Below are 20,994 nucleotides of genomic sequence, written 5' to 3'. Positions count from 1 at the left end.
TGCGTGCTCTCAACTGCTCAGTTGTCCAACAAAAGTATATTGCGAAAATTATCGTGCCATAAAACAGTATGTACCTTAAATTCCACATCGTAAATGATAATGTCATTTACGTGCTACACACCTTGCTGTGTCGGTGACTCTGTTTTCGTCAATAATCTGCTCCACGGAGTGGACCTGATCCACTGTTTGCGCTGCGAGAAAAAAAATATCGCTGTCCGTTAGCTGTTGCTTTGAACCTACAATGCAGTGTACTGTCGCGATAGAAAGAAATGCAAACAGCGCGGTGGTTATGCCCGGCGTGTCTTCCAGCCTAAATGCATGGAGACGCGGGCTCTTGAATCGACGAGACATAAATTTATTGAAACGAAGGCAGAAAGGTGGCCTGCCACACTGCACTGGTGAAGGGGAGGAGAAGAAAGAGGGTGACGATGTGGTGTGAAGGGCGATGTGTATTTGTACGGGAGGCGCTGTATTGATTGTAGCCTACGAACAGACTCTGGTATAATCTTAGTAAACAGCGCTCAGTTGGACCCCATTTCATGCCTTCTGCTAAGCGTGGGACACTGCAAAAACTAGTCGGTCTTTGCTTTAGCATATTGATGCGCCTCATCCAAGACGTACAGACCACGGTCTGTAATAATGCCCAAGAATCTGTGGTGGGAGACATAATGTGTCTCCGCTCCGTGTAGTGTTATCGGTAGCAGGAAAGAGATTTGCGCGTGAATGCGACAGCAGCACACTTTTCCGGTGCTAAGAATAAGCCTTATTGGCGCTGTAGGTGTCTCATTGTAGGTTCGCAGCTCGCTGCAATCTCGCATGCATTTGTCGGTGTGTGGAACCAGAAGCCCAGATGCAGATGTCATCAGGATATGTACTGATATGAACGTTAGCTGGTAGTTCAACACAACATTAAATAATGTTGGTCTGAAGGCTCCTCTCTGTGGAACTCCGTGGTAGGCCTGATGAGTGGGCTCTGCATCAGCCGTAGACATGTGAATTGAGCGGCCGCTGAGGCAGCTCACAATCCACAGGCAGAGCCGGCCGCCAACACCCAAGTCGTCAAGTGCATAAATAATGGCGTCATGAAGCACGTTGTAAGCCCTTTTGATGTCGAAGAAGACAGCCGCTTCGAGTTTGCGGCGACGTTTTTTGAGTTCTGCTGTCGCAACAAGGTAGAATGACGCTGTCAACTGAAGGTCGTCCTCGCCGGAACCCGGTTAAATCCGGGTAAAGGGATTTGCTCCCTAGATACAACTCAAGCCTCGCCAACACCATTCGGTCCATAACTTTTCCAACACAGCTTGCAAGGGCAACTGGTCGATATGAGGCAAGCTCATAAGGAGGCTTTCCAGGCTTCAGAAGAGCAACCAGGCGGCTGATCTTCTAGTGTTCTCGGACGTTACCGGAAACCATTGTGTCCTTGTAGTAATTATGCAGCGCAGATCGACCATCCATACCAAGGTGAGAGAGTTGAGTGGGAAATGTCATCGGACCGGGTGCAGATGGATGCATGCCTACATGAGGCAAGAGGGGCTTCTAATTCAGGCATCGTGAAGAAAAGATCGTAATATTCGTTTTGCGCAGGTGGTCCTAAAACCTCCGAATTTGATGATGCCTGAGTCGTGCCCACGACCATTTTGCAATTCTTCCGCTACCTAGCCCAGGAAACACACAACCTCTTAAAAGAAGTCTCGATTATGCCAAATTTTTATTGGTCACTTTAAGGCCACGTGCTTTTCGCTAAGCTGTATAGGAAGTTTCGTAACAATTTAGCGATGGTCTTTTTCAACGTATCTTAAGTGGTCCTTTTTTCCGGCTTTTAATGAGAGATCATTAATTGTAAACAAAAAAAGCCTGGTAGCGCTCTTGCTGTACCGTACAGAGGCGCTCCCAAACGCGTTCTGAATGAACAAAACATGCGCGCTTACCGTCTCGAAAGTGAACAGCCGACGCCGCTTTCAGCATAGTCTTGAAAGTGCGTCAGCGCATTCTTCCGGAACATGGAAAGCGCGCACCGTGGTGTGCTTCAAGTGATAGGTGGGCCACCGACAGGTAATTCAGATGGAGCTTTTTTTGAGCCATCACGCAGACAAAACAAAGAAGGAAGGTAAAACAGCGGAATCGAGTATTTCAAGGAAGCCTCCGTTTTCTCTATTTGTGCAGCCCGTCGAACTGAGCGGCGGCCGCTTATAAGTGGGCACAGTCAGCGCGCACGTTTCGTTGGTACGAAACACGGTTCGTAGCGCTGGATTGCGGTAGTGCATGAGCGCTGTCGCGGGTTTTTATTCAAATCTGCGGGCCTTTAAAGGGACCTAGAAAGGGGGTCTCAATAAAGGTGTGATATGTCTGTTGATGTTAAAAGACGACGGTTCATAATTATCCCCCGGCAAGAATTATTTTAATGCGTTTAGTGGAAGCTGAGTTCTATGCAGACAAAATCTGAACTTCCGCGACTTCGCGCCTTTCCCCCTCTCGCATGCCAAAGCGGCGGCGCTCCTCCGCCGGCCCCACTGACTTGGCCCCTCCCCTACATCCGCCGCCTGCGGCGGCCGCGGAGCGGCCGCGGAAGTGCGTGACGTCGAAAGAATTTGGCGCTGTGAACCAATGATAACCCCCGGCTGTTGACGCCATTTGCAAGACGTGACGTTGTCTGCCAGGTTTTCGTGCGAAAGCCCGGCACCGCGCTTCGCCGCGAGGCGCGAACGCGGGAACTTTTTAAAAGTGTATTGTAAATTTTCCGCTCGCTTCTGAGGTCTCGTGTGCGGCATGGACGCTCGGTGGCCTGTTCTCTATATAGTGCAAGCATTTTAAAGCCGAGCTCGAACACCCCTTTCTGTGGCCCTTTAAATATCAGAAAAATGGGCGTATGTAGCTAGGAGATGCGTTGCCACAAAAAAACGATAGCTTTTCTTAACCCCCCTCTCTAGAACTGAATGAAATGCATATGACCCTAAAGTGAATAAAATTTTTCCATAATTGTATGCAGTTAGCTAAATATGCGCAATTTAATAAATATTTTCAGGAGCATCACACGGCGGTAAACAATACGTCGTTGGTTCAGTCAGCTCTAGTGCGCCGCTTGCTTTAATCCGTGGTTCAAGTTATGTGAAAAACCCTGCATATGAATTGAAACCATCCGCGGTTACAACCACTTTACACCAGTTCAGTGCACTGAAATGCAAGGTGATGCTTATCAGGCACCTTCTCAGTGGCCAGGTTGTAAGGATCAGGCTTTCATGATCATGACCAAAAACACTTTTACACCTTTCAGTTCCGCTTCGAACATAGTGGTCAAGATTTTTAAAGCTCTTCCAGCTTAGCCTCTGTCCTAATTTGAGCGTATACCTCGTCCTAAATCCGCTGCTCGCGGCCATCTTTGTCCTTGCAGCTGAGTGCGTCGTCTGCTCGACGCGTCTCTCTGCGCGCTCGGAAATTGAATTTGGATGGTAAGTGGTATGAAACCTTGGACTTGCTCAAAATTACGCGTATAAATAACGAAACAAGCAATATCTCGAAGTTGTGGTCGTTGAATAAATGAAAAACACGCTATTGTGTTAAGCGAGGCCTGCGTCCTCAAAGCTCTCAAATTTACCGCGCGAGCCCGTGCTGCTCCTGGCGGCGGCTCTCATCACAGCGCGGTCGCGCATTGGTCGCGCCCTCGGTCCTCCCCCACTTGGTTGGCCTCAACCATAACCCTCTTTCACTCGCTGCCTCACCCTGCCCCTCTCTTCTCGGAGTTTTGCTCCGGTTCTCTTTGTTCTAGCATTTCGATTGCCAAACAAGCCACCGGCGTTTCAGCATGCAGCTTCGAAGACGGCTTTTGTTTTAGTCACACCGTTAGCTAGTCCTTGAAATAATTGTGGAGCTTCGTCCATTAATTGGCAAATTCCCTGTATAGTTTAGGTTTCTATGCGCGCAGCGTGACGGCCACGTGCGCTCTGCAGGGCGCGAGTTTTGTGCACGTGCGTGACGACATTGCTGTTTAACCCAAGACAGGCACTAGTGAGATCTATTTGCTCTCACTGGACACAGGTCCACGTACACACTAAAGATCGAGGGTGAAATCGCGCTTCATGTCACGCGTGGATTCCCCCTCTTTTTAGCATATAGTGGTGCCTTAAATTGCCATATCCACTGGTGATCTACTGGTATAACTGCAGGAGTGTAGGCTCATTTTGAGGCTGCAGATCTTTATTTTATTTTTCATTTGGCTGACAATTGCCCAACAGTATAAACGCTATGGAAAGAAAAAGAAAGTATTCATGCTGTAACCCAGACCCATAGGTACCGTAGACTTAATGCTGCCATTCAGCCTTGCTTTGCCAAACCGGAAGGGAAGGACACGAGTGCGGCACTATCAGTCATGGATACTGCTGCATTCGGATGTGAAGTAATGACTGTGAGATCCTCTGGAGGCAACAACGAAGTAGATACCGGATCACTGGACATAAAAGAGGAACCGAGTGCTGCTCATAAGCAAGGCGAACCGGATGAAGGAAGGCCAGGTTCTTTTCTAATGCTCCGGAAAGGTGACAGTGAGAGCTCTGATAGCATCAGTGATCAGCCTGCCAAAATAGATGCAAACTCAGCAGACGAAGTAGCTGTTCAGCTGAGGGCTTGGGAATGTAAGCATAATATTACGAAAACAACATTGCCCTCCCTACTGAAGACATTGAAAACGCATGCATGTTTTTCAGGCTCTGCAGCTGATGCCCGAACACTTCTTAAGACACCGTGTTTGGCTCAAGTTGAGGGCTCTCAAGATGGTTGCTATAAGTACTTTGGTATTTCTAACAGGACGAACTGCATTTTTACAAAGTTAGATTTATCTGTGCTGCCCGAAAGCTTAGATTTCATGTTTTTTATTGATGGCCTTCCACTGAGCAAATGCTCGCAAATCCAGTTCTGGCCAATATTAGTGAGGGTGGACAGCATACCTGACAGCAGCGTATTCTTGGTTGCGTGCCACCATGGAAGTCAGAAGCCTGCATCCTTGAACAGTTTCCTGGGCCCACTGGTTGATGAACTTCTTGAACTACAAAAGCGCTACTATACAGCTAAAAAGTACATTGCATAGATGTTTACAAGATGTTTTAGGATTATATCAGCACAGCTATAAAAGAGCACAAAAACTTCTTGATAGTTAAAATGGTCTTGCACAGAAGTCTACAACAAGATGTCACAGTGAGCCTCTTCTAGTTGACAGATAACATTGCATTAGCCTAGGCTACAGGAGGTCTTCAAGATATCGGATGGCTATATAAAAGCTTGCTGATGCTTCTTGTAGGCGTCAAAACGTCTTGGTATAGATGACTTGTAGATTTCTACAAGCACTTTTTGTGTTTCGTGGCTCTGCTTCAGTGTGGCTTTGATAAAGAGCTAGGGCACTGAAAGGGTGCCTTTCTTGCAGGAGTGAACACAGACTTCTAACAACATGCCAAATTCGCGATAGAGGCTTGTGAGGATCCAGTGATGAACAGGACTGCCCCCATCTCTGCTTCTTTAACCTCTCGATGTGTCATTTTATGTGTCGTTGAGCTACCGGCGACACAGGGCGAGATTCATACGTTGATTTTTTTTTCTTTTGTGTTCCTAGAAAACCGACGTGAAGGCAAATGAGTATTCAGGAAGAAACACTGCTGCAAGAACTGCCATTCGCTTAAGCAGCGGCGACAATCGTCAACTGTTTTGATAATGTTGACAGGAGGCATTGCTTCGGCGAGGCAGCAACAAGTTATATAGGCCTTTTTAGGGCCTACGTATACATGTGCTTTATGCGTTTAATGTTTTGTGCATGGCTTTATCTGGGTAGGCAGTATCGTGCATACGTCACTTTTTTTTCTCACCATGTAGTAGGATCACAACATGCAGCACAAAGTGCAACTCGTGCCTGCTAGGACAACATTGAGTAGATTTTGGATGTCACGAGGACACAAGTGGTCAAAGGGTAGCAGCAACTGGGCTGCTTTCCATGGGTGCAGTAATGAGATCTATGGTAGCTGTGAGTTTTTATTAAGAAAGAACACAGTAGGCATCTCGGGGTTTTTTTAACATCTGCTCTCATCATTCCTCCTTCCTTTGCGTGTCATCATCATTTGTGCATTGCAGGTTCTATCTCCCACTAAATATTTTTACCTGAACCAATTATGCAATAGATAGGGTTCTTATATTGGCCGTCATGCCAGTTTACTGGTTTATGGGGTTTAACGTCCCAAAGAGACTCAGGCTATGAGGGATGCCATAGTGAAGAGCTTCAAAAAATTCGACCACCTGGGGTTCTTTAACGTGCACTGACATCGCACAGTATACGGGCCTCTAGAATTTCGCCTCCATCGAAATTTGACCGCCGCGGCCGGGATCGAACCCGCGTCTTTCGGGCCAGCAGCCGAGCGCCATAACCACAGCGCCACTGTGGTGGCCGCCAGTTTACTAGTGGGCAACAGGACTGCAATTTTTCTTCAGTTTTGGTGGTGTGCGCTGCTTACACAAAAGTGGTATTTTGACTTCAATTCTTAACTTGTATTCTAGGAAACTACCTTATTTATTGTCCCGTTGGATATCACATCATCTGGTGCCTAGCCATGGATACCTTTAAGATTCTTCATCACTCTTAGTGTCGCCACTGCTGGGGCCCAGCTAATCACTACGCACCAGCTTCTGCAACAGGCCGCTCAGGATGCAACCGAAAATGATGCTAAAGTGAGCAGATGAAGAGCTTCAGTACATTCGTAGGTATCCCAGGAGTGGGACACGCTAGAAAATGATAGCACCCTGCAGGGTGAGCTTAGCATCAACCTGGAGTTTCTCACTCTGTCTTCTGTATGTGTGTCTGCATGTATCTGCCAATCTGGGCAGTGCTGTTATGAAAGTCTCCACCGGTTTGCTGAGCTTTCTTCCTCATATTGCATTGTGCCCTCTCGTAGATCACATTCGCAGACATGTGGTATCAAATGGGCTTGGAACTTAGCTTTGACAATATTGTAAACATTCGGACCTTCCTGTGCACATCAAGTGAAAAAAGAACATCTTCAGCCTTTCTGGCGACTCAGTGGTTACGCCACTCAGCTGCTGACCCGGGTATGCGGGTGGGATCCTGTCCTTGTTGGCCACATATTGATGGAGGTAAAATGCGAACACCTATGAACTGTGCGATGTCAGTGCATGTTAAGGAACCCTAGTTGGCAGAAATTTATCCGCGACCCTTCCTCATTTTAATCCATTTATTTACAACACGTTGATAGCCTCATAGCGGAGGCTTTTGCAGGGCAGGGATAAATTGTATACACACGTGAAAAACGTTTACAGTCAGGTTACTGCAGAATTGAAAAGAAGCAATAAGAAAAGAATAAAAATAAACTCTTTGTTGCAAAATAACTTGCAAAAAGAAAAAGGCAATGCAATACAATGTGATAAATCAAGCACAAAAAACAAAATAAAAACAACCAATTCCAAAATCAGTGCACTTATTCCTATTCTAGATTTGACAGTAGTCGAGTTTTTTTGGGACGTCAGACCCCACAATTCACCTGTAGCGAGCGTATAGTGGGCAATGATGGCTCCAGGGGAAAAGGTTCTCAGAGTTCGCACAGTTGAGGATAACAGCACAGGTCAGCTGAAAAGGTGGATGCGCTGGGCTTGATACACATTGGACAGCTTCACTCTGCGCAGCTGGAATCACTGAAGGTGTAGCGGGGCTGGCATCGCCAGCGGCGCTGATGAAGCTGGGAGTGCGACCTGGCTCGCGCAGAAGAGAACACATTCAGCAACCGACTTGGCCAGCAACGTCGACAGCCTGCTCTGCCGGCTCACCAGCCGCGGCTAACGGTACCATCCAATAAATTTGGAAGGTGCACGCAACGCCTCCCCCACCGGCTCTGCTCTCTTGCCCTTCCTGTACCTCCGCTTGGCCTTGCCGCTGCATGCCCGTTCTTCGCGCCCGGTTTTCGGCAGCTTCTTCTCGCCACCATGTACGAGCCTGCCATCACATACGGTGAGCTCTTCCAGCTGTATCAGCGCTCCTTCCTCGGCTGCTTGGCCTGCCTGAGTTTTATGCCAGGGACCCCGTTTTGTGGCTGGTGCTGCTGGACTCGCACTTTCACATCAACAACGTGTCCAGCGAGCTGCTGCGCTATCAGCATGCCAGCCGCGAACTCCCATCCAGCCTGCTGGCAAAGCTGCGGTTGCCGCCTCTTGGCCCCGACATTTACGCCGACTTCAAGAACGGCCTGACGGCGTATTTTGGTTTGGAGCTCCCACCGACTCTGCGCTGCTGTTCCGGGCTCAGAAGCAGTGCCGCCACATAACTTGCGACGACTGGCCGAATCCCCCACCCTATAGCTGCTTCGGTTTTCCCTCTGCCAGCTACTACATCGGAGCTGCTCCCCACCCCGGTCTCTTCCAAGTTTGCTCCACCGTCTCTTATGGACGGCTATCCACATGCGAGCTCCCATCCCACAATGCCTCCTGCCCAGCCCTGCTTGCCAACCGTGGCGCCTGCCCTCGGACCATCACCAGAAGACCTCTTTCTCAACCCGAGCCCCAACTCGCTTCTAGTCGCCTGTTCGCCTGCTACCTCATGCCTAACCACAGTGAGCCCATCTGTCCTTCCTGTCGTGAGGCACGCATGCACGCTACACCAGAGCCTTGTTGCGCATAACACGCCACCCGAACCGCCTGCCTCGGATTCCTGCCCACCTGACGCCTTCACCAGTGACTGTGCCTTCGCGACAGACGAGACAGACACTGAACGTGGTGCCATGCTTGCGACACATTACAGCGTGCCCCATCCACCACCGCCAATGAACTCAGCACCACTTCTTCCTTCCCATTCCGACCTCTACGTCACGGACTTGTGCCCTCTGTTCCCGGCAAGTGGTCCAATGCCACAGTGGGCTCGCTTTTGCAGACAGCCGGCCCACCCCGTCGACTGCTTCGTCCTCTTCCCTAAATGGCAGCCTGAGCCCCACACAGCAGTTTTCCAGCCCAGTGTCGTGCGCCGTCGTTTCGCTGTCACCAGCAGCCAAGGCATCGTCTTTATTTCTATAGCTGTGGATTCCCCACGCCATACCTTCGTCCGCACCGACTGGGCCAGCGAACATTGCATCCTTCCTGTAAATGCCCACGTGGCTGCATTTCGTGTATGGACATTTCCTGGCCAACTTAAACCCAACTGGCGGCCCCACCAGTAGACCTTACGACTGAAACACGCCTAGCCCGCCTCCAATTCGATTTTTCCAGCCTGTTCATTCCGTCATCATTCTCATCTTTTGGCTCTCCTCGCCCTTTGCGAAGCAGCCAGGCTCGTCAGCCCGAGCTCGTTTCTCCTGCCGGCGACCATCACGAACTCTGACACGAACTTCACTGGCATGAAGAAACTTGTAGATACCGTATTTATTTTTTCTTTCATCGCGCATCGCACTGGGGGAGAAGCACCTGTAGCGGCGCTGGCATGACCAGCAGCGCTGATGAAGACGAAGCTGGGAGCGCGACCTGGCTCGCGCAGAACAGAACACATTTGGCAACCGGCCTGGCCAGCAACGTTGACAGCCCGCTCCGCCGGCTCACCAGCCGCGGCTGCTGGGACCTCCAATAAATATGGATCACCTTCCACAAAGGCATACCGTAATTGGAGAGGGGGTAGCTTGGAGCACAGGCATAGGAGTGCGAGACCAGCAAGATGGCAGTGATATAGTCTATGTAGCGTCCAAGCACAGGGCAGGGTGAATGTTGCCAAGATATTAAATGGTCGAGTGCTTTCTCTGTGGGCCAGACTGGAGGACTCTGCCACGTTGTGCTCAGAGGTGTTGCTCACGATGATGATGCCGATGGTAGGACAGGCAGTGAGAGTGGGTCTGGAAGTGTTTTTGAAAATCGGGAATGTCTGGTAGAAATGAGGTCTTGCTTTTCGGGCCTGTCCTAGTGGCTTGTCATGTAGTGTAGAGTTAGTGGCTCACTGCTCAGAAAGCTTTCCTTGTAGGAGGAGCCCTCGCAACTTTCGACAACATTCAGCAAGAGGTTGTCAACATAGCCTGCGGAGAAAAACACCAAATTAGATGTTTGAGTACACAGCAGCAGTATTAGACGAAGTATCATCCAAGTTTGTGCAATTAGCATTAAGTTGCTGATAATTCAGCATGTGCGTTTCCACTGAATGATAAACTAGTCAGTCATGATATTACTGCAAGTCTAATGGCCCATATAGAAAGGCTATAATTCCAGAAAAATGATTTCATTACCACAATATTACAGATGTTTAAGGTCTACATTGTGTTATGAACGGGATGCACACCAGCTGCAGATCAAAGTGAAGATTCAATCGACCGGGATAACCACGCGGTAGCAGCAATTTCGACAGGTCATTTGACCCCACGAGGACCCCACGAAAAAAGATTTGTTGGGAACCTTCCTGCGAAATCTTTCCCACGCTCTTCAGGAAGGGGGAGATGACCTTCCCTTTGTTTCCTGACGGAGGTCAGACAACCGGGCAAGAAGGGAACAGTGCCTTCCCGAAATTAACCGTGACTGACTAGTGCCTGTGTTTGGATGGACGTACAGCTTCGGGCGAAGTAGCAGCGGACCTCCGAATGTGCGGTGACTCTTCCGATCTGTGCCTCGTGTTCAATTCGTGTTCGTGTTCAATGGTGAAAGGGGCGAAGCCTTAGTGTATTTAACGAGAATCCTGAGTAGGAACAAAGGCTCTGGGCCTTGGCGATAAGGCTCATCCAGCCGCTCGACGCTATGAACTCTTAATTCTTGATTGTTTATTCTTTCTTTCATAAAAATATGTAAATAAGTTTCCTTTCAGTAAACCTGTTTGTTTTTGTCGTTCCCAAATGTCAGCTTCCATTCTTCCTCATCCCTTCTCCGGCCCAACCACGCTACCTTGCCTCACAACAGCCGGCCATGCTACCCGGCCTATAACAACTTGTGGCGGCGGTGAAATTCTGCTACCCGAGTTATAACAATTGTTTGCTTACTGTATGTTGTCTCCTCTTTTACCGGACAGACAGTGAAGTACCCCTTTCTCGCCTTGAATGTTTTCACCTTCCACCAATGTTCACCGTCAGCTGTCTCCGCTTGCACTTTCGTAGAGTTCTCGTTGTAGTGCATCACAGTCAGATGAGTCCTGAATGAAGAGAAATGGTCATCTCACCTGCTTGCATGCCACAGGTCAATTGTACATTGCTTGCATCCCTTCCTCTGAGAAGGCATTTGCCTTGGGAGCGAACTGTATAAGCAGGCTGTGGAACGACTCTAACGAAAACGTTTGCACGTCAGGAGACAGCTTATGGATGTCAAGCAGCAACAAAGGGGAGCTCACAATTTTCTGTAACTCTTGGAAGGCCTTTGAGCCTGGAAGAAAAAGTATTTGATCAAGCGCTGCTTTAATATCATTACCGTAGCCTAAAATTCAACATTTAATAAGTATTAAAGTAACAGCATTCAGCACCAGCACTTACTTCGCTTCATCCACTGGCGTTTTTCAAGAGGGCCATGTATGCATTTTTGGTAGGATCCCTCATGGCCGTTGTGCTTGTTGCAGACATGGTTCAGCAAACTGTTCCACATGCTGACCATGAGGTCCCCATCTCCGCGGCCCATAGCAGCCACCCAGTAGAGGGTCAATAATGCTCACAATTCATCCCTCAAGAATTATGTGTGTGTGGCTGCATGCCTGGAGCTTTTTCTTGAGGCCTAGAACAAAGATAAAATTACCCTGCTGGCAAATCATATCCAAGGCCCCTCGCACTAACAATTACCTTTAGCAATATGCCATACATCAGACCAATTCTTGATGCCTGGCTTCTCCACCCGGCAGAAACGCCTGACACCGGGACGTCTGTCTGAAAATAGACAACAATAACAAGCAAGGCACTGTAATTGCTGAGAAAAATATTTGCCTGCAGAAGCAGCACAGCATCAGAACTTATGCATATCTCGGTCAGAGTGCCATTTTGAAACCCCCTTAACTGATGGTCTATCAACTCAAAGGCCTATTGGACACTGCTACATGGGCAGCTGTAATGGCCATTGAATGAACAGAGGAGCGGAGAACTGTGGCGAGATTTGAAATGCCTTTGAGCAGTGGCGGGAAACCACAGCCAGGCTCAAATGAATGAATTCATAGTAGTAAAAGCGGTAAAATTTTACTGCAGTTAAAAAAATACAGCTTATTTTGCAGAGAAAAAAATTGGGCACCCACAAAACTGCAGCTAACATAAGGTCATTGTTTCCAGGCATATAAAAACATCCAAATTGGCTTGCTCTAAATTGCATAAATACTACTACAGCTCACTGAAAGCAGTACTCATTTTTGGAGAAAATTTTTGCTGTAATGTTAAACATATCAGTTTCAGCCTTTTCAAGGTAAAAAAATTTCCAGGCTGATTGTTTGCAAGCCAACAAATATTGGTGGTGACAGTGGTGCCACAGCAGCTTTGTGGGGGAAAATGGAATCTTCCAGCAGTGCTCGAGCTTGTCGTGTGGCAGCGGCACAATTTTTTACAGCTCAGTGGCTATTGACAATCTTGGTGGCAGGCTCTGGGCGAGAACTGATTGACTTCCTACAGGGCCTCCAATGCATCATCCCACCAGCTATGCCAAGCAGACAAGCTGCTTCAAAGATGACACTGGCGATCATCGACTTTGCGACTGCAATATTCCACACCCAGCATGGCTTGCTGGTTTCTTCGCAGCTTCGTCACTGCCATGTGGTCATCGCGTCTGAGCTCACTGGCCAGTTGAAAGTGCCCATGTGACAGGGGTATTAGCAAAACATGGCACATTGCCTTTTCATGCCTTAGCAATGTACAGAACCCTGGAGTGTCACCTGTGGTCAGAGAGCATACGGTGACACCTGCATTCTCAAGGGTCTCCAGGCACTTTCTGAGCCCTTCCTTTTCCATCACCGCACTGTTTGGCACTGCATGTGACTGTGAAACAAATAATTACAACATGCTGATTCATTGAGCAGCTTCTTTCATTCCTTACAATTATCAGCTCAGCTGCGGCTTGCGAATTTCCCCATGTCACCTGCTTCTTTGACTCTGTTTCACCCTGCTGTGTTTGTCTTCTCTTGGAATCCTGTTCGTTATGCTAAGGGACTGTCAGTTATCTGTTCTCTACCATTTCCTCCTCTTCATCTCGGCTTCATCTGAGGAATATTAGTAAGGTGCGGTTTTACTTGAGGGGTCTTTCAAGTGCCCTATATAACTTCCATGGTGGCTTCCTTCTTGTGTGCCTGGTGAGCAGTTGCTACTTAACCAAGACAGATGTATTTTCTACTTCTGATACCTCACTACTCACTTTAAACTCTCTTTCCCTTTAATTCAGTGTTTTTTCATCGCTTTCAGTCGTACCATTGTCCTTGACATGTTCACGCCCTCTGTTGCGCACTGCAGTACGTCCCCTGAATTACTTACTGAGCACTGTCATTAGCAAATCAAAGGTTGCCAGTGTGCTGTTCGTTAGGTTTTATAACAAGTTTTCATTCCTCAAGTAAACATGCAGTGAGCAGTGCAAAAATTATGTCAGCTTGTACGTTTCTGATTACTATTTGAACTTTTCGTGCAAAGGAGCATGATTACTGTGCAGTCTGTAGGCCTCTTCTGAAACCTTTACACATGCCTCTTTTATTTCCTGGTTATGCATAGCTTGCATGACTGCTGATATTTTAACTAAACGGAATGCGTTTTTCTAATGTAGCCCCAATTCTTTTTTGCGGTGGCAGTAGAATTTAAATCAAGGGCCTTTTACAAACAAGCCAGGTGATCAATCTTTGTGTCAGCATTGTGACATGATTGCATTGCTCTTTGCTCGCAGGTAATGAAAACTCGCCTCTAACGACAACTTGTTCCGTGCAGACAATTTTGCCGACTTTCACGGCGAGCAGCCTGTATGTCAGGTATTTGGCGCTGTACCCTGGTGAGTCACAGCGACCGTCATCAGCCAGTTCAAGTTGTACGCCTTGCAGTTCTGCCAGCGTTGCCTGCTGCTCCTGAAAAAGCTGCATGCAAGACAACACATACTTTTCATTTCGTTCCTGAATCAATAAACAGCTCACTTGCGGGACATACATGAGCCCCATATTTCAGTACATGACACAGACTCTATATTTAAGGGTTTTACAGTCAGGGCTAAGGCCCCTGATTTGTTGCGGTTCCATGAAAAATCAGACATGCATTTTTTGCAGAATTTGTTAGCAGCCGCATTCTCTTTTTAGTGCTATTGCTTTGACAGTAGATCAGGGAATGGCAGTATGATAAAAAAAATCACTGATTTATCTTCTTAAGGCAATAGCCTTTAATGGTTCCTACTCGCGTCCGCCCGTTACATTTTAGGTCACATGACCTTGTGATGTCACGGCTGGCCAACCATAGCCGAGAGACCCCAAAAAATGCAGATGGCATGCTACTAAAGAGGCGATTCTTAATATTCGCATGCCACAATAGAGGGAAGTGAAGCCTGCAATACATTTAAGACATGTAGCCGCCGCTGATGTGGCAGCAGTGGACATCACTGCCTTGCTGCCGATACTCGGTTTTGAAAGCGGCCCAGTCCGGCACCTGTTTGCCCTTTCTTCTCCTACTCTGCTCAACTCTCTTAGTGCCTTCTCTTTCGCAGCGACCCGCACTACCTTCTTTCTTCATCCATAGCCGCCTTTTCTGCACTTGCGCATAGTCCTTTGCTCCAAGACTGGCAAAAAGCTGCTCTCAAGCCTCATGACAAAGGTGACTATAGCTGCCATGAAAAGCTTGAAAACAACTCGCACTGTAGCATGTATTCTGCAGCATTATTTGATGCCTCCCGCAGAAAATCAAAATTCTTTGTTCTCAGCAGAATTTTTAATTTTCTACTGCAGAAATTTAGGGGCCTTAGTCATGGCTCTATGCTGGTAAATAATGCTTCAAAAGGCAGCTGTAAGGAGTGATAAATACAATTTTTTTCTAAATTTAGTGCCAAATTGTGAATATTAAATCCTGCAAAGAAAACATGTTTTTGCATTGATGCAACAATGAAAGAAGGACGTTTCAAATCTCAAAACATTGTACAGCATCAGAATCTGACAGCCACAAGCCAAGGTACACAGTGCCAACTCCAACGCTTTTGATTTGAAAAAGAGATAAGCTTAGAATAGCCTTGAGTGCACCTCTCAGTAAATGGGTATTCTATGTAACTATGGCAGTTTTAAGCGCGTCTGACCGCATAAGTTGTGAAAAGCTTGGCACTGACAACTATTAACCATGACGATGTGGTCAGAAAGGTCTGCAAAGATGCTAAATCAGGAACTAATTTTACGTCAGAAATGATGTATTGTGTACTGTTAAGTATTCTGAATACAAAGGTTGCAAGGAACTTGGGAGGAAGCTGTGGCATATGCATGCTAGAAGTAGCAAGAGAAAACTTAGATTTGCTGGTGGGAATATTCAGAGAGTTATGAAATCTTTTCATACAGATGCAAAAATAATGTGAAAACAAGATCCTGAATGAGACTTAACATAGTGCACTTAGTGCACTGTAGAATTTTTGAGCTGTGAGGCAGGGTGTGGGCTAGTGACAATGGTGAGATGTTGCCTAGATTTAGAAAGGAGGCAGGAAAAAGGAGCACTCAAATGTACCCTGTTTTAAAGCTAGTGTATCGCTTCAACAAAGGAAGGTGAATAGCAGTTTTAGCCGTGTAATCGCATGGAAAGGTACCAAGGTAGGGTACATATTAAGAACGGATCTTGTTAAGGAACAAGAAATCTTGTCGTAAACCATTCAGAATTGGCGCTCAGAGTTATAAATTGCTGACATTATAAAAGCAACACAGGTAAGCATAATACGGAGGAGCGGCCATGAGAGGACTGTTTTTGACTGTCATGTATGGGGCTTGTACTGTTTGCTTGTTTGGTTGCTGTAAAATACCTGGTATAAAGCATTATTTGAATCAACCACTCTTTTCCTCAGCTCTTGGAGTACCTGTGGTGGGAAGTGGCTTCGGTACCCCGGGTGAAGATGGTCAGGTTAGTGTGCACATTTGCTGTTTGCCACATACTCCCATGTATAAGTATAATAAACATAGGTCAGCCCCCGAGCATTTGTTGGATATAGCAGGAGAGGGGGTTAATCAGCTAAGCACGAATTTTGGTGCATGTAGTACAGTTGACCAAAAGCTCGGACTCATGATTTTTCAGACATGCTTGATTAGTTGCACTGTTTCGCAGCACCAGGACACGGACCATAAAGCCAATATATAAGAGCACCTGAAATTTCGGATGCACCACAACTGACTGCCCAATTTTCGGACCTTTCGTACTCTCTGCCAATGCCCAAGCTGCCATACAATTTGTACAGCAAAACCTCATTAATTCAAACTGCAGGAGAGACTGAGAACTTGATCAAATAAAATGAAATTAAAACTTAAAGGGAGTCTTATAAATTGTGAGACTGAAATTCTGCGAGTCAGCACATTGTGCCAGCATGTTTTTGAATTCATAGTGCTGAACGTCGCCCGTCGCACAAACTTGAACAGTAGTCAGAGTTTGTGGAACTCATGTGTGCCTAGCTTTTCGTTCCGAATGCGGGAAGAGGTAGCAGGAAAGCTAATGGGAAGCGTATAGCTTCACGGTGGCTGCGAGTTCGGAAGAAAACGATGGTGCATTTCAAAGCGAGGTCAGTGCATCCACGGAAAAACACCGCAAACCTGACTTTTCTTCATAAAGCTGTAAACAACTTAGTTTCAATGACAGGCAAGACTCCTGTCATTATATGCAAACCACTGCAGAGTGCATATCATTGGATATGGTTCTGATTTTGGCTCTAATCACTAGGTCTAATTATGATGGCCAAATCCGATTGTGCGCTTGCTTTGGCTGTTTGTTGGTTTTTATCATTTCACCATCTTTTCGTACTTGTTCCGGGGCTTTGTACTGTGGGTGCCACGCAGTTTGAGCAGTGGCATGTTTGCTTTCATGGCTAGACTGTTTCTACCTGTGTGTTTGTCAGCGACATGCCCACGACAGGCAGCACAGCCAGGCCAAAGGTCAGTTCGATTCGCCTGCACTACGTGAACTACTTCTCACGGTGCTGCACTTCGCCATTCATTTCAGCGGTGCAACAAGATGGCACTGTCTGCACGACGCCATTTGTTTCAAAAAAGTGCAGACCTGCAGGTCTAGCTCAGGAAAGTTCAGGAAAACTATGCACCTCTTCAGAGGTCTGTGCCAAAATGGTGCAGCCGCAACCCCCACGGAAGCAGACGACTGCTAGCGCTTTGTGGTAAATGGCGGAGATACTCAAATTATTCCCCTCATCGATGTGAACAGTGCCTCACATGGGCCCGCCGACTCTTATGGAACGTGATTGGCCACACGAGAAGGTGGCGACGGAGGTGCGGATGGCGGCCCATGCCGGCACCTTGCTTCTCTTGACGTACCCGTTGCTGGCATCTTTTCTTTGTGCTAATAAAGTTAAATTAGTACTCGAGGCCGGTTATGTTAACTAAAAAGTAAACACGTGCATGCAGCATGATGCACGTTGTTGCAACAATCGCTTAACATGAAAGTCGACGCGCGCACACCTCAGTCGTGTTCAGTAAAACAACACACGTGCGTTTTGCTGCTGCGAGGATGCATCGAGGCTGATTCAGGGCAACACTTCACTGCAATGTGCGGTTCGCGATGTTGGCGGCCGTTGATATGGGCACCACGCTGCTGGCTGCAATTTGGTGGCGTCACCAAGGCTAGCGAACGACCAGGCCTGCACTCGACCATTCATTTCGGAAGCAGCCAGTGCCAAGCTTCACTTGAACTGCTGGAACTGGCGTGGCACGCTCGCGGCACCGCCGCGGAACTTTACAAAACTGGTGCAGGGAGTGCAGGCGAATCGAACCGACCTCAAGCTTGTGAAAGCTGTCACCACCCGTCATCTGTGCACATGACACGAGGCAAAATTTGGTCGTGAGGACGTTGAGAATGTGCAGAAAACAAGTGACTGCTTTCTACGGCATATTGGCAATCAGTGATTTTTTTCAGTGAAATTTGATTTTTCGGACATTTTAGGAAGTTCTTACAGAGTCCGAAAAATCAGTTGACCATATTCCTGCATGGTACTGTAGAATGGTGAATGGCAAGGTGGGCTAGTTGGTACGAATCCATATGAAGATCTGACAGGGCACAAGACAGGATGAAGGAAGTTACATACACAGCACTGAACTGATGACTGAACTTTAATCAAGGTAATGCAGAGGAACAAATCATGTAAATTGTGCATGTCACAGGGCACCTGATAAGCAAAGGACAGTGCATGTGCAGGCTAGCAAAACAGTAAAACAGGCTAGCAACAGTGTTGCAGGCTAGCAAAACAATGAAGATTGCAAAAAGGCCTCATGATTCCAATAGGCACCTGTAAAAAAAGCTAAATTATTTGCCTGAAGAGCCGGTAAAGCTCTGCTAAAGCAAGATTGACTTGCCTTTTAGATATGATACGCTTTGAAGTGCTCATGTTGCACGCGATGCTTTGGCAGCACAGTATTCTTAAAACAAGGAACATTGTTTTGATTGCTCACCTTGCACGCACAGTATGTTATGGTATTGAACTGGTGGTTTGAAGGCCCATGTACTGTGCGATGTCAGTGCACGTTAAAGAACACCAGGTAGTCGAAATTTCCGGAGCCCTTCACAATGGGGTCTCTCATAGCCTGAGTCACCTTGGAACGCTAAACCCCCATAAACCATAAGCCAAGCACTTGAAGGGCACTAATCGTCCCTTTCGAACTCCCAGTCCTTGCATCTAGCATTGCACTGTGCAACTTTTAAAAGATCTTCCTTGTTTTAAATATACTTCTGTGTTCTTTAAATATCGATGGCAACATTAGTATGAGCTTCTATAAGTGTATACCTTATTTCAAAAGCCAGTCAATCTTCTTGCAAACCTTCACTGGCTGTTCACGTAAAAGAACTTAGCTTTTGTTTTTTTTACAGGTTTTTCTTGCAATCATGAGGCCTTTTTGTTGCAGTCTTGTTATCCGTTTTGCCTTGTAAATTTTGTGTGCACAGCATCTTTCCTTGCTCATGAGATGCTTTGTTACATGCACAATTGAGTCGTTGTGGTGGCTTAGTGCTTATCATGCTCGGCTGCTGACCCGAAAGGATTCGATTTGATCCCAGTTGCAACTGTTGCATGTTGATGCAGGTGAAATACTAGAGACTTGTGTACTGTGCAATGTCAGTGCGCATTGAAAAACCCAAAATGGTCAAAATTTCCTGGAGTTGTCCACTACAGCGTTCCTCATAGCCTAAATCGGTTTGGGACGTTAAAACCCTATAAACCATGAACCTGCACAATCGGTGTGCGATGTTTCTTCCTTTGTCTTACTTTGATTAAAGGTTGATAGTTCAGGGCTCTGTATGTCACTTTTGTTTGTACTGCCCTGTGGGCTGTAAGTTCTGTGGTAACCCAGCACTCGGTGCAGATTAGTACAGGCAAGCCAGTGGCGTGAATGTGGCATCTGCAACCAATCTATTAGTAGTATGAAGTGTACAGAGAGACTTTGAGTGTGGGTTTGGGTGTACGGCGAGTATGTGTTGGCCTCTGTTACTTTTTGGGGGCTTCTATGGTGTGAGTGGTAGGGGGGGAGGAGTATGTAGGGGCTGTTGTGATCGGAGGCCCCTACAGCGGGAACAGACGAGCCCGGCAGGCGCCATCGAACTATGTTTGACCAAAGGTGCTGTCGTCCTGAGAAGAGGATTAGGAACGGCTCCTGGTGACGGTGAGCTGTGACGAAAGGCCTCTCATCCCTTCGTCCGGAGTATGGAATGCGGCATTTCTCCCGAACTGCGCCCTCACGTGGACCGGCAGAAAGACCCGAACAAAGGCGCCGGACCCGCCTCGCTCGCTTGCACCTGCGCGGCCAGACTAAGCGTGGGCGGACACGGCTGATTTATCTTACCCTCTGGAATTCACTGGTACTGTCAGCACGCATCTTTCCACGGAGGGGATCACCGCCTGCAAAGCCAACGACCTAATGCACCTGGTCAACCCGTCGGAAACAGCATTCCAGGACCTCAAGGCGCCAGGATTCCTTATCGCCTGTGCACGCGTTTGTGAGGGCGGAGCGGTCAAGAGGTTAGGGCGGAGACTATGAAGAGCATGTCTGCCCATTGGACGCTTGATCAGCCACCGGTTTCCCTAGTTAGGTGCCTAGGGAATATCCACTGTATTTAAGCCGCAATTTGGCTGGTTTCACGGCACTTCATCTCTGACTTTTGGTCTCCCTGCTTCTGTTGTAAATATGTATATAAACCTTCAAGTTCACCAACCCTCCTGAAGGCTTCCCTCCGTCGTCTGCAGAGTTCATCGTCATGCGGTGAAGACCTCGGTCCCGATACCCAAGCATATCAACTGGTTGGCAGCGGTGGGATGGTCTGCGCCTGGTCCTGACTCTGGTATGGTAAGTGCGCGGTCTTTCTCTTGGAGCATTGCCAGGTTTTATAACTTTGGAAATTTGTTAGCCTAGGTAATCGAAGGTTTGTATAAGAGGCAGCCGGGGCTCATCTGACCACGTGAGTAGAGACTTGCCGTTGCTTAAATAGTCATGGACTGGAAGAAGCTGCGCAAACCAGTCGTAGTTCTCGTATGCGGGGAATTGGGCATTGATTGTGGGTCGATCCGTAGAAAACCTGAATTGATTAGGGCAATTGAGGATTTCGGTGTGGACGAAGAGGAGATAGTAGAATGTTGGGAGCTAATTAAGGAGCAGTTGGAGAAGGAAAGGGAGCACGAAAGGAAGCGCGAAGAGCACGAGAGGAAGCGCGAAGAGCATGAAAGAGAGACCGAGAAAAAACGGCTCGATCTAAAGATAGCTCAGGCTGCACAGGCAGAACGCACTAGGCTAGAGGTGCCGAACACAGTGGCAAGCCAGGCAGCATCAAAAATAAAAATAAAGGACCTCTTACAACCGTAAAAACTTGGAGAAAACAAAGGGCGCTTTCTCGTGAACTTTGAATGGGCATG

At 47.5% G+C, this 20,994-nt stretch overlaps 1 protein-coding gene across 1 annotated transcript in view; it reads left to right on the top strand.

Moving 5' to 3' along the window:
• Nucleotides 1–20,994, top strand: part of LOC144123983 (uncharacterized) — a 76,988-nt gene that overhangs the window by 47,625 nt on the left and 8,369 nt on the right. The window contains exons 4-6 of the mRNA XM_077656678.1: nucleotides 3,389–3,446; nucleotides 13,822–13,923; nucleotides 15,949–16,004. Coding sequence (XP_077512804.1) covers nucleotides 3,389–3,446; nucleotides 13,822–13,923; nucleotides 15,949–16,004 — 216 coding nt within the window. The remainder of the gene's footprint in view (nucleotides 1–3,388; nucleotides 3,447–13,821; nucleotides 13,924–15,948; nucleotides 16,005–20,994) is intronic.

This window comes from Amblyomma americanum, chromosome 1, assembly GCF_052857255.1.
Source record: "Amblyomma americanum isolate KBUSLIRL-KWMA chromosome 1, ASM5285725v1, whole genome shotgun sequence".
NCBI lineage: Eukaryota > Metazoa > Arthropoda > Arachnida > Ixodida > Ixodidae > Amblyomma > Amblyomma americanum.
Note: the sequence above shows the minus strand (reverse complement) of the source record. Positions and strands in the feature narration are given on the sequence as shown.